Consider the following 13,810-nt stretch of genomic DNA (forward strand, 5'->3'; position numbering starts at 1 on the left):
GAGAGGAAGAAAGGAAGATAAAGAGGAGAGAAATTTCAAAGATAGAAAGAGACGAGGGGGAATGAGAGAGAACCGAAGCAGCTATGCGTGAAGCGAAGAAGGTACATAAAAGAGCCGAGGGAGAAAATAGAGAAAGAAGGCGAGAAGGGAGACGTACGACGAGAACGTTCTATCCTCTCCTCGACTCGCTAGTTGCATTTTCCATTGGGTGGCTCTCGCTCACGATACGAAAGGCGGACACGTCGACGGAGGGAGGATGGTCGACGACGGAGGGATGGCGGTGGCGAGGCAGGAAAGGTAGATACGAGGTGGGTGGTTGACAGAGGCAGGAGGGGATGGCGGTCGAGCGACGCCGCCGCCGTCGACAACGACAACGACAACGACAACGACAACGACTACGACGACGACGACGGTAGGCAACGCCGGTGGTTGCCGCGAGAGGACCGACGCCACTCGGAGTAGCATCGAGAAAGCGAACGGAACGGAAAGCGGCAAGAGAGAAAACGAGGGAGGAGGAGGACCGAGAAATGAGAGAGAGAGAGAGAGAAGGAGAAAGAGAGGGAGAGGGTAAGAGAGGGACCTCGGCTTGGGGTGTGTGTAGCCCGGTCGATTCAGCCCCGGGCACTCGACTCCAAGCTACCTCTATCTGCCGTATTCCCTCTATTCTCTCTCTCTCCGCAAGCATCGCCACGGTGTTACCTACCGACCCGCGGCCCCCGCCACCCTTTCACCCCTTCTCACCCAAGGTCCATCCCGCCGCTGCCGCGTCGCTGCTGCTGCGGTCGTGACACTAGGTCTCGATACAACTTTCCCAACGACCACATTATTCCACCGTATATCCGTACGCACGCTGCCGTATCGGGTGCTACCAGTTTCTCTCGACTCTCGCAACCGACTACGACCGAAGTTAGGGAGGGTCGCGGATAACGAGTTAAGAATTCACTTTTGCGTTCGCTCGAAAGCTATGGATTCTTTGCTCGCTTGCGCCGTAAAAAGGGAGATTTTCTTAATCTCATCTTAATTTCGAGCGTCGATAAAATGTGAAGAAAAAGAGAAGAGCAAACTAGATTTCCTCGGTTGACGATTGTCGAAATGTACCCTCTCGTATACGAATCCGCCTTCCGTTAGCTAGTAGTCGCGAGGGCGACAAAAGCCGCCACCCTCCTACTCGCGAGTCGCCATCTTGAGCGATTCGACGATTTCTAGCGCGGAGTAGCAGGTTCCCCCGGGCGTAAGGACGTACCCCTACGTAGTCGTAGACCTCTCACGAGCAATGGCAGTCGCCAGGCGGGATCCCGCGAAAGAGTAGAGAAACGGACGGAGAGGCGGTTCTCCAAGCGGGGGCGTACGACGGCGGCCGTGTTATTTGTACGCAGACGTAAAGCAACCACCTGGGCCACCACCGTGGCGCGCATTGGTTTCTACGTCTGTGCCGTTTGTCTGTACGTCTGATGACGTCAGCAGCCAGGCTCCACCCAGGGTGGGCCCCCCCGTTGCCTCCACACCTATACATCTCTACCTCTACCTCTCGGTCTTCGCCGCGAGCGCGAGGTCGAGAAGAGGGTGGTCGTCGTAGTCGTAGTCGCGCGGGGGCGCTTGCGCGAAATCGCCGGATCGTTTATTTGTATCTGTCATTGCCGACCGAGGTGAAATGGAGGGAGGATGCCTCTCTCGGAGGAGGATTCCCCTTCCTCCGGTCTTGCTTTCTTTTCGCGTCTTTCTTTCCCCCCGTTCTCCTCCGCCGTCGTTGCCGCCATCGCATCGCGGAGAATTCGCGTATACCGATCGACATGTGGTATCAAAGTTATCGAACGCCAACTATAATTCGATTTTACCGCAACTGCGAGTTTTTTGCGCTGCTCCGCGCGGTAGAACTGCAAGAACCATCCCGATGATTCGCTGTAATAATGCTCTTGTGACGTAATAAGTAGGTCGATAACCGCGGGGGCTCGTGTTTTGCAATGCAAATTGCGCCGCGAGAACGGAGAGACGTCTTCGAGAGCGGTCTTCCGGCTTTAGCTACGGCTTCTAGCTCTCTGCCCAAAGGCGAATTTGTTTCATCGTCTTTCGCGCTAAAGCGCTGGGAAACGCGGTTTTGTCCACCATCCAGATTAAAGGTCTCTCTCTCTCTATATCGTACGTAACCCAACCACCTCGACCGTGTCGTCGGAAATTTAAAAAAAGATTCCATAAATAAGGATAAATAAGGAGAGTGCGCCGCGACTTTGAAACTCGTTTAAAACGCCCTTATGGCGCGAAGAGAGTGATCGAGAGGAAAAAAGGCTTGCTTTACACGTCGATAGAGAGAAAGTTCGCGACGAAAGAAAAAGCACGAGCGGAAAATAGCCGGGCCTAATTTTCGTTTCGTCAAAATATTTTCGCGGCGAATAGCGTATATAAAAGAGTCGGCTTCGTGACGCGCCGCGCCGTTTCACCCCTGCGAGGCAGCGGACGCTTTGATGAAACCAATTAGCTCGTTTTTAACGTCGTGGCACGTTGTACGAGCGCGAGTATAAAATGTCAACGCCAAATGGCTCGGCACGTTCTCGCTTCTCTTCACGATCCTCCTTCCCTCTCGCGGGGGGCGCATCGAGTAGAGGTGAGTGTGTGCACAGGTGTTACGGTAACCTTGACTTATAAAAATAAACGAACCGTCGCGTCGATTGACCGTAACGGACGTTTTAATTGCACCGAGAAGGCGGCCCCGTTGGCTGCGCCATTAAAGAACGCGCGCCCGCCACCACGTATAACTTGGATAATTTAATAACGATTATCTGTGATGCGGCAACGCCGCCGTAATTCGATTAAATCGTCGCTCCACCCGAGTGTCAATGCGCAACATCCTATCGACTGCTTGCGTCGCAAGCGTATCTCAACTATCAGCGAACCAGCCAAGTTAGAATAAAAGACCGAGGGGCTTTGGACGAGCAATAATCAGAGTCCAATATTCCCTGGACCGAAAGAGACACAGTTTCGCTTCAAAATTCATTCCAATCGATATTATTTACCGGAAGAAAAAACCAATCTATGTATTTAGAAAATCTCTCATCTATTGTATTAATACATCAACGAGGGAAAAAAGGGGGTAAGATTCCATCTTAATCGTATTTGGAGCGAGCTGGAGATTTCGAATCGAGCGATCGAAAAAAAAAAAAATAAATAAACGATACGTCTCTTCGGGGGTATGGCTTGTATATACGTATGCGTATATGTATATGTGTGTTCGCGCGCGTTACCTTCTCTCCGCGTAAGAAAAACGAAATTTCTTTTCCCGACGCTCCAGTCGGAGGCACTCTCCGAAAGAGGCGAGGTAAAAAGTGACCGCTCTCCGCGAGGGAAATATCGTGCCGAGCTTTTTCCCCGTTCCACTTCCTCCGACCTCGCCGCGGCCACCCCCGACCATCCCCGGACACTGCTCTGTCCTCTCTCTCTCTCTTTCTATCTAGCGTCCTTCTTCGCTGCGTTTCACGAGGCACAGCATCTGCCGGTAGTAACAAAAAAATCCTCCAACCACCCTCAACGATCCTCGGGCGGCCTTAGCTTCGCGCTTCTGCTTCTAGGGTGGATTTCCCACCCTTCTCGTCCCTTTCCCGCCTCCCCCGCGAGAGTGGGAAGAGAGAGTCTCGTAGAGAACGCCAGAGTAGAAAGAGAATAGCGACGGAGGGCGGGAGAAAGAGGAGCGAGATATTCCGGGTGCAAGGCAAACGGAGCGAGGGAGAGAGCGAATTACAGAAGAGGAGAAGGTAAGAGAGATCGGTCGGAGGTTCGCGGTAGAAAGACGACGAGGGATGGGGTGCGCCGAGGAATACGAGCGGGATCGGGAGGGCGGCGGGAGGGAGGAGGATACACGGAGGGTTTAAGTGCCGCCGAGTGTCTACCTCCTTGTGGGATCGAACCCAGGACTCTGTCTGCGTCTCTTTCTCGGATCGAAGCAAGGCGTCCTCCTCCGTGCTTTCTCCATCTCTCTCTCTCTCTCTCTCTCTCTCTTTCTTTCTCTCCGACGAAACTACATAGTTCGAAGCCGCGCGCGTATACACACACATATATATATATATATATATATGGGTGAGTGCAAATGTATGCATGTACGTGTACGTACGAACGCGCTCGTCTCGGCATAGAGAGAGGGAGAAATCCCTCTTTCCCTCATGGACGCGAGCACGGTCGTTGCCGGAGGAAAGAGAACGGATACACAGACAGACGCAGAGAGACGGCGAGAGATCTCCCGCTGCGAAATTCGCCGTCTCTTTCCGTCGGGATTTATCCCTCTCGCCTTCTCTCTCCGTCTCTACGTCCGCACCACTACGCGTTAACTCGCTTATATACGTATGCGCCGCGTGGGGCGTAACCTACCCCCCTGGAAAACCACACAGCCCCAACGACAGTCGGCATTTCGCCGTGCCATTGGCCCCAGACGACACTCGGAAACCCAATGGAAAGCGCAAATACGATACCGACTTCCGGTCCGTGGAAACGAAATACGGGAAACTCCCGGCAAATCGCGCAGGACCGCGCGCACTCATACTCCCGGTCCTCTTTCCGCTGGTCCTCGTCGCGGGATTCGACCCCCGGATTCGCACCCCCGCGCATCGCCGCCTTCACCTGCGAGCAGTCACATCCGAATGCTGGAAACTCGACGATTGGTCGCAATAACTGCCGAGTCGCGATTGGTCGCGATTCCGCATGCTTTTCCTCCTTTCGCGAAAAACCCTGCCAGGTCTCGCGAGAAGTAAAAGACTTCTATATATGTAACAGAGTCTCTAATATGCGATCGAATCCGTTAATTGTTTTGCGATCTCATCCGCGGGATAAGAGGATGAGGGATCCCCATCCTTTGGGAAACAATTTATTTTTAATAACGAATTAATATATATTTTCTCAACGGTAAGAATGTGAATTTCTTTTCTGAAATATATAAAATATTACGTTTTCTCTCTTTTCTACACAAAGGCGAATACGAAGGATCAATGGTGAAACATCGTGTAACTTTCGCGAAGACGGAGATCCTGCCAGGAGGTTATCGAGTTCGGGATTAACGGACGAGCATGATCCTAAAGGACCGCCGTAGGAACGGTGGCCATTAATCCCGAGTTATATCAGAGCGGAGAAGCAAAGCTCGAGGTTACAACGCGAACGCTGTTGCATCGTCTTGGCGAATCCATTTTGCCCGAATTTCCCGTGTGTCTTAGCCCTGACGTTACATTTATTCGACAAAATGTTTGTCCCGGGAGTCAATCGTATAGAGTTCTTCGAATCTTGGAATCTCCGATAGAAATTTTTGTTATTGGATAGCCAATCGTTACGTCCGACTAATGTAACGTCACCCTCATCGGAGTAACGAAAGGACGGTTAATTCTCTTGAATTTATTCTTTATTTATTGAATTTAGATGAGCAAGCGCTAAAATTATTCTAGCGCTCGTATATATATATATGTCTGAGAACGACACGCTCTCCAGATGATCAATTTCTTGGAGATTTCACGAGATTACTTTCGTAAGATGCCGAAGGTGTTGAATGCGATTGCGTTCTCTATCGATCCCGAAAACAGAGGCTTCTTAAAGAGATGGAACACTACCTTCGCTCGCCATACAATTCAGCGAAATCGTGAGACATAGGCATCTACTTTTACTTATAAACCTTATCTCCGACAGCGTGCCAATATCTTTCTGCGATTGTATACAAAAACATTATATTTTCTCGAAAATCAAAAACAAAGATAGTACGCTTTGCTTAATTAATGTTCATTTTATCATTCGTATACGCGCGATAAATGTAACACGTGCAAGTGCAAAAAAAGTGAGTACAAAATAAAATTGTGATAAACTAAACGTTGCGAAACATGAAAATAGCACGTTTCTTTCAAAATACTCCAATTTGAATGAATGAAATCGAAGAATAATATTTCCCGAAATATCGAATATTCCATAATTACATAAGGCAAACGACGCGGCACCTTATGCAAGGGTTAAATACAACGTCCTACGGCATCCTACGCGAAAGAGCATGCAACCGAGGGGGAGAGGGTGTCTCCTTCTTTCGCTTTCTCGCGAATTCTTGCGGAGAAACGCGAGAGACGAGCTACGCTATTGGATAATACCAGAGGCCCCGGGTTCTCCGAGGGAACCATCCATTTAAAATGTCTCCCTTAAATCTCCAACACCGCCGCCACCACCATCTCTCCACCAACGCCGCCGCCACCATCGTCGACTTTCAGTAGTTGCCCCCGCCTTCACCCCCTCGTTCACCCTCGGGCCACCCCTCCCCCTCCCCCCTTCCTCCCGGACCAAAGTAGGTGCCACCCTCGCGCGCGCTGCCACCGGTTTCTTCTTCCACCCCTCCACTTTTATATCCACCTAAATCCATCCATTTTAAATGACGGATATTTTCTCCGCGCGACTGTATGGATTTTCATATTTTGCGCGAGCGAGATCTTTCTCTCTTTCTCTACTCTCGCTTCCTTTCTCTTTCTTTCCCCGTTGGCATTTTAATAAAAGTGGAAAGAGAGAAAGAAAACGATGGGCGTTGGGGTACCGCGAAAACCTGCAAGGAGATAAATCCCCTTCGCTCTGTCATCGCGCACACTTTGCAAAGCGTTTCGCGTTTCCGAAATTATCCTCGAACGGAATCGGAGATCAACTTTCGGTCATATTTGTTACATGTATTATCATTCGAAACGGAAAAAGAGATTATTAATTATAAAGAATGCGCAAGAAATATTGCAAACGCAGTTGCGCCAAGTTTTATTCCACATATAGTTTAGATATCGATTTACCTTTTAGCCTTCTCAAAGACTGCTCCGAACAATTGAATTCATTCGGCTAAATGGTATCGATTGATTTGACGCATTCAAAATCGGTCTCGGGTTAAAAACAGTAAAAAATGCAGTCATTGTAAGAGACAGAAAGAAAGAGGGACAGAGAGAGAGAACGAGAGGGTAAGAGAGGTTACTTGCGTCAGAGCCAGTTATAAGCTTCGAAGATCATGGAAGACAACGAAAGGGGCAAGAGGTGAAGCAAGCGGCAGACGACATGTATTATTGATGTGCCTGTGTCGCCGGCAAGCCTCTACCTCTTCTCTTCTCTTCTCTTCTCTTCTCTTCTCTTCTCTTCTCTCTCTTCTCCTCTCATCTCGTCTCTTTTCTTCTCTCTACCTGTCTCTACCACTCCGCTCTTCCGAGTATCTGCGCTTCCCGTCTCTCGCCCTTTCCTCACCCACCCCTTGCATGAAAACACTCATGCGAGTCTTCCAGTTTCCGATACATTCCGCCAGGAATCCCGGCCGTCGTCGTCTCCGTCACTCGATATCTCTCGCGAATACGCACACGCGTGCACGCTTAACAAAATCCATCCTAGTTTCCACGAGGAGGAAACTCAACGATCCATATTCCTATCGAGCACTTGGGTTCTACTGCGTTTTATTTGCACGCGAAAAATTGCATATCAAACATTTTGGTGATTTTCTAATTTTTACGATAATATGCAGATTATTTGACGTATGTAACAAAAAGGACGTTCTAGAAAATTAATGTATTCTATTTTTAAAAACGCAGTTATAATATACCCCCCCCACACACACACACATATATATATATAGTGCATGAATAAAGCGCAATCTTGTTTGACTGCGTTTTCCCGAGGGCGAGAGACGCTGCTGTGGGATTGAAACCGACCGAGGATGGATCTGCAATAATTGCAAGTCGAGTGCATTATGCACGGTCGGCCGAGTGCGGAAAGAACGTCATGCTCTCACCGAGCGTTCATGAGAGAAAGAGGAAGAGAAAGAGGGAAAGGAAAGAGAACGCAGAGCGCTCGAAGCGGAGACGCCGCCTTCTTCCATTAATCTCGCAGCAATCGAAATTAGCATAATTGACGGAGCGGAGAATAGCGGCCTGTTCGACTCCGAAACGCCATCTCGCATAATCTCTCCATATATCTCACTCAGTGTTTTCCGATAAAGCACGCATCCGCGAAAGGACCATCGTTCCAGAATATATCCACATGTACACAGAGCGTGTCGAGATTTCTCTAAACCACACGTCATCTGATTGAGAAAGAAAAGTATCTACGCGATGGATACACCAAAAAAAAAACAAGCTAATTAAAAGTCGCAGTATCGTTTTTTTTAAGGGAAATTAGATATATCTTGATAATTAAAATATGAAAGTTGCGAAAACCCCTCCGCGTTATGTGATTTGTCGAAAACCGCGACTCTTTCCCTCGACGAAAATATACACGTCGTTTGTATTCACGGTATGCGCGGAGAAACTTAAATTGCCACGATTAAACTCGACACCGCGCGCGCGCGCGCGACGGGAGATTAATGAATTTTCGGAAGCGTAAAATCTCCCGATACTCTCGCGGCAACATTTATACGCGGATCGATCTGCGAAAGCAGCGCGTTGTTCGACTGGTTTGAATAAACGAGCGTGTGTGGCGAGGAGGGAATGCAGATCTCGCATGCGGGATATATAGGATAACCGCATCTCGGTGGACCGCGGGAAAGAACCAACGGCTTTTTCTCGCCCTTCATCTGTCCCTCTCCCTCCCTTTTTCCTCCTTTCGCCCCGTCTTTCTTTACGGTTCTCCCTTTTTCTCTCGCACGCGCATCTCCTTGAGCAAGACGTATCGACGCGGATTTTTTTCCGCGTCAGTCATTTATCAAAGCCCTTCGTTCTCGGCACCCATCCACCCGATACACGTGGATCCGACCGAAGGATTTAGGCAAAGAGACTCTCTATAGTCTCTACTAGAGAGGTGGAAAAGGAGAGGGCAGGAAGAAGGGATATTTACCCTTCCTCGGACATCCGGCAGTACCGGATCGAGACGCCAAAGGATCCCCGATCCTTTCGCACTTTCACCCCTAGCGTTTATAATTGTACCAACTCTCGCGGAGGAAAGCACTTTTCTTCACCGTCCATCTTTCTTCCGCCCGTACGGAAATCTTCCGGCTCTGACGAATACACGCAGGTAAACAGATACGGACGAACGTCGATCGAAAAGTATACGAAAAATCGTAAAGCCGCGAACGTGGTAATTAAGGCAGAGGCATTGATCCCGGAAAAATTCAACAGCTCGCAGTTTCGAACGTTAAACGCGGCCAATTTTTCCTCGGCCGCGTCCTCGCACGCAATCTCCCCTACCCCCTCCCCTCCACTACTACCCCTCGAGAAGAGCCGTCACTTCCGCCCTGTCCTCCGCGGCGTTCCCTTTCGCAAGAGCTCGATCGAGTATCGAGGATGCTTGTGGTTTTAGCGCGAACGGAGGAGAGAGACCGGCGCTACGTAAATCCTCCACCACCTCCACGACGACCTACAACTCACACCTGGCCAATAAATCCATAGCATCTTCCTATTTCCGGGGAACTCTTACGTATGCCGCCGTCGTAAAATCTCGCGAGATAAAGATTTCGACGAGAAATCTGTAACACGACGTCGCGCTCTCGTAAAGTTTCTATATATATATATATATATATATATACTCGCGGATGTATAATAAAGTCGCGACCGTTAACTGGGCCATTTCATCCCTTCGCGTATTCTCTATTCTATTTTATTTTTTATTTTTTATTTTTTTTTCCCTTTTACAACGGTTGTATTCTATAGACTTTATATAGCGACTCGAAAACGAGATTCGCGGTAAGGAAAGAACGCGACGCGTAATTTCTATTATCTAATATAAAGAAGCGAGCACTACCGTGAACTCTGGCCGGCGTTAAAAATTCATAACAAGAGCTTCGATGTGTGAGTAAAAAGTAATCTGATCGAGCGTGACAAAAATGATGCAACGTGACGGCGAACTGTTGTTTCTGACTGGACCGATGACGCATCTTTACATATCTCCCTCTCTGCTTCCTTACGCGAGCTTCTATAAACTCCGGGTGGTAGTGGTGATGCGTGCGCTACGACCTTTTGTCATCTCCTTTGAAAGAGACGCGAGTGCATATTGCATTACCTCGCGCAGAGCGCAGAGAAAATGGAGATAAACGGTGCGAGAGAAAAGAGAGACAACGACGTCAGAGGAGGGAGCGGGTCAACCCGCCGAGTTTCATAAATATTTTCTATACAGACGCGTCGCCAAACTGATTTACGGTAGCTGAAGGTAGCGGAATATACAACGTAACGAGACTCGAACGTTACACAGTCGTATTTTATTGCCGTCAATCGCTCGAGCAAATTCGTCAGGCGCACGTCATAGAAAAATAGCGCGTTTCGACATGTACATAAATAATAAAAAATTAATTTAATAATTAAAGTTGTATAATTAAAGTCGATTGTTTTTTTGTTTTTTTTTTTTCAAGGCAAATCGGATGGTCGTTGACCAATCGACAGAATTAGTCGAGATTTCTGTGCGATGAGATAAATATAGATATATAGGTCGAAGGGGATTCTCTCTGATATGCGAGACCACATAAAACCCGTTGGTATGCGAATAAGCGCATTTCAGGCAAGATTTAAGGGCTATTCAGCAAGATAAAAAACGAAGCATCCCCTGCCGAGAAATACGGGTGTTTGATCAGGAAAACACCTTGTATATTAGCGGGCGTGTATGGAGTGTGCCCGCGCATATGCAAATACGGCGATGTCCAAAAAGTAAATACATGCGACCGAAAGATAAGACTGGTTCAAGACCGTAAGATAAGACTGGTTCAAGGCGAAACGTTTCGGCTAGTGATCCAGAGAGGACTTTCGCAGTCGATCGAATTACGGATTATTAACGATAAGCCCTTTTGCCCGAGTAAGGTTACGGTAAAATTCATTTTATGTATTTTCCTGGTAACTTGTACTCTCTCTTTCTCTCTCTTTTTCTCTTTGTATCGAATTTAAACTTGCGCCGCACTTCTGACTTTGTTAAAAGCACAAACGTTAATTAGCACAAACGATGTAATAAAAAATATAAAATGAACGAAGAATAAAAAAAAAAGAGTAAAATTATTTGTACGAAAAAGAATCTTTTTAGTATTTCAATTTAGCATCAATAATTATTATATAGACTAATGGGGAAAAAACAAAAATATTTTAATAAAATTAATATTGTTAATAAAATTTGCAGGAAGAAGTTGGATTTTTGTATCAAGAATAACTTTGAAGTTGCTGTAAATATGATGGATTAGCTAGCATGTCTTTTCTTCTATTTTAAATTCCACATCCCTCAAAGTATACATGACTACATCTTGTCTATATTCGTGTTGCCATGTGTATTGCACATTCCTCTATATACTAATTGTAATAAATATCTATTATTAAGAAGGCTTATATGGTTTATATATTTTTGTAACTCTCCATTCTGTTATTAATTTACTAATCTTACTAAATATGATGATACTTAAAAGATTGATAGTGATGTCGTAGTATAATAAATAAAGTGCAACAATCGGAGCAGGTCAGTGAACTTCCGCTTAATATGATTACAGTGCTACAGGGCGATAGGCTAAAAACGAATTCGGATATGAAAATAGGCAGATAGAATAGGTAACAAAGAATAGAACATAGGATAGCTTGGTAGGGAGACAAGAATAAAATGAGAGAACGAGCGGAAGAGCAAGCGATGTTTATACGAGTCGCCGAATATAAATACCAAAGACGAAGTTAAAAAGCCAGTAGTAGAGAAGTGGAACCAGTATCGTGAACTGTACCCTACCTTGCTACTCCTGAGAAGGACCCTCTGACGGCTGTTTTTGTTGTAAGACCAAACGCATTTGCATCCTCGATTGAGATTTTGCGGAAGTGAAGGCACTGAAATAAAAATCGCAAATTATATTAGTCGAAAAAGAATATATTGTTTTTTCTTTTTTTTTCATAAATTATTTTTTTTATTTATTTGTGTTTTACTTATATGTGTAAACAGACAAATATTTCGCACATCGATCAGCACAATAGAATAGAATTAATAGAATACAATAGAATCAATAGAATAGAATACAATAGAATCAATAGAATAGAATACAATATAGAATCATTAAAATATATAATAATGACCTAGTTTACACTGATATACTTTGATACGTATTAAGTACTACTGACCAACCATAGTCATTCTATTCTTTAGAAGAATGGCTGTGTTTTTTCAGTAACGCGTTTGATATGTGTATCAAATAATCGGTGTAAACTAGGCCAATATATATATTATTATATCAGCGATACATCATGGAACTTGCTGAGGATTATCTTGCTTCAAGCAACATGCAAAATCGCGATACCAGCGAACTAATTGACGAGTTTAGTGCCGAAATGTCAAAAATGAAAGGCAAGTGCCTAGATATCGGTTGCGGGCCAGGCTATATTACCAAAGAAATTTTAAGTCGTGTATTACCAAACGAATCGGAAATAGTAGGTAGGTGTGAATAAAAATTTGACATAATACGCAACATTTAATAATTTTTAAAAAATTTTAACAAAAAATATTCATTATAAGGTGCTGATATATCGCATAAAATGATCAATTATGCACGAACCTTTTATTCTGGTGAAAGATTATCATATATCGTTCTGGATATAGAATCGGATCTGCCAAGTGATCAAATCGAGCAATATGACAATATCATATCGTTTTATACGATGCATTGGACCTATGATATATGGTATATTTTTATATATGCGATATTTTTTTACTCAATATAACAATTTTTTTGCGGACTGTTAACTCTTCTATCATAGAAGAAAATCACATAATTGAAGATAATCGCATTATAGCGATATTAACATTTAATAAATATTAATCTCATACGATTTCTTGTGCAAATCTTCTATAATAAAGTATAAACTTATATAGCAAAAACGTATACAGCTGTTTTCCAATTCGTTATGTTTATATATAAAAACTGGCTGTTATTGCTCTTTTTATACTTTTGATTGTTTGAGTGTTGATCGGAGTTTTGTTCATTTTTATATCATTGTTTTATATAGCAAAGCCTTCCAAAACATTTACAAGCTTCTGCGACCGGAAGGAAAAGCGCTAATCATGTTTTTAGCTCATCACTTTGGATTCGAAGCTTACACTCGTCTTCAAGAACATCCGCAGTTCCAGCCTTATCTTTACGTATGTTTTAAAATAACATAATGTACATATAATACGCGATATGGAGCATGCTAAAATGTTTTTATCTTTATTAGGATGCGCATCGTTATGTGCCTTACTTTCAGAGAAAATGTGCCAAAAATATGAAAGCGAGTCTACAAAAGATTTTGGAAAACATTGGCTTCAAAATTTTACATTGCAGCAAAAGAGAGAAAAGTTTTCAATATAGTAATAGAGAGAGCCTTAAAAGTAAGATATTACATAATTTTTAATTTGCTATTTTTTTTTGCTAGGATAATATAAGGATAAAAATTAGACAATTATTATTTAATTAATATTTTATGCGTTTGCTCCAAAACGAGAGTCATTATTTCTTTGTTTTAGTTTTCTTAAAACTTTTTTCATGTGCTATACATGTGCTATTCATGTGTTTTTACAGATCAAGCAAGCGCCGTAAATCCTTTCCTCAAGAGATTTCCAGATGATAAAAGCAAAGATGATTTTTTAGAGCAACTCATAAATGAAATATTAAATCTGAATGTTCATACGCCGCTTAAAGACAAAAATAACAAAGATGATAATATCATATTGAAATATCATCTTTTAGTAGCATATGTATCAAAACCATCGACATCTAAGCCGTAAAGAGCGAAATATATTTTTAAATAATTAACGATAAAATTAACAGAATTAATCTGATGTTTAATATATATATATCAAACATTTTACTAATACATTTGCTAATATATTAACATCTTTTATTTAATAAATATTGTGAATAAAATATATAATATTA

General features: G+C 44.3%; 1 protein-coding gene and 1 long non-coding RNA gene across 3 annotated transcripts in view; one reads left to right on the top strand and one right to left on the bottom strand.

Annotated features, from left to right (window-relative positions):
• LOC146723128 (uncharacterized) overlaps positions 1–13,810 on the bottom strand; it is a 60,628-nt gene that overhangs the window by 38,719 nt on the left and 8,099 nt on the right. For both annotated transcript variants that reach the window (XR_014924758.1, XR_014924757.1), the window contains exon 2: positions 11,638–11,732. This is a non-coding gene — a long non-coding RNA (uncharacterized LOC146723128). The remainder of the gene's footprint in view (positions 1–11,637; positions 11,733–13,810) is intronic.
• jhamt (juvenile hormone acid methyltransferase) lies at positions 11,547–13,786 on the top strand. The gene is made up of 6 exons (XM_029304260.2): positions 11,547–11,679; positions 12,135–12,330; positions 12,412–12,577; positions 12,903–13,035; positions 13,110–13,263; positions 13,454–13,786. Exons 2-6 carry the CDS (start codon positions 12,144–12,146, stop codon positions 13,657–13,659), a joined length of 846 nt encoding a protein of 281 aa, XP_029160093.1. The 5' UTR covers positions 11,547–11,679; positions 12,135–12,143; the 3' UTR covers positions 13,660–13,786.

Source organism: Nylanderia fulva, unplaced genomic scaffold (assembly GCF_048542155.1).
Source record: "Nylanderia fulva isolate GAGA-0341 unplaced genomic scaffold, ASM4854215v1 Scaffold23, whole genome shotgun sequence".
Lineage (NCBI taxonomy): Eukaryota > Metazoa > Arthropoda > Insecta > Hymenoptera > Formicidae > Nylanderia > Nylanderia fulva.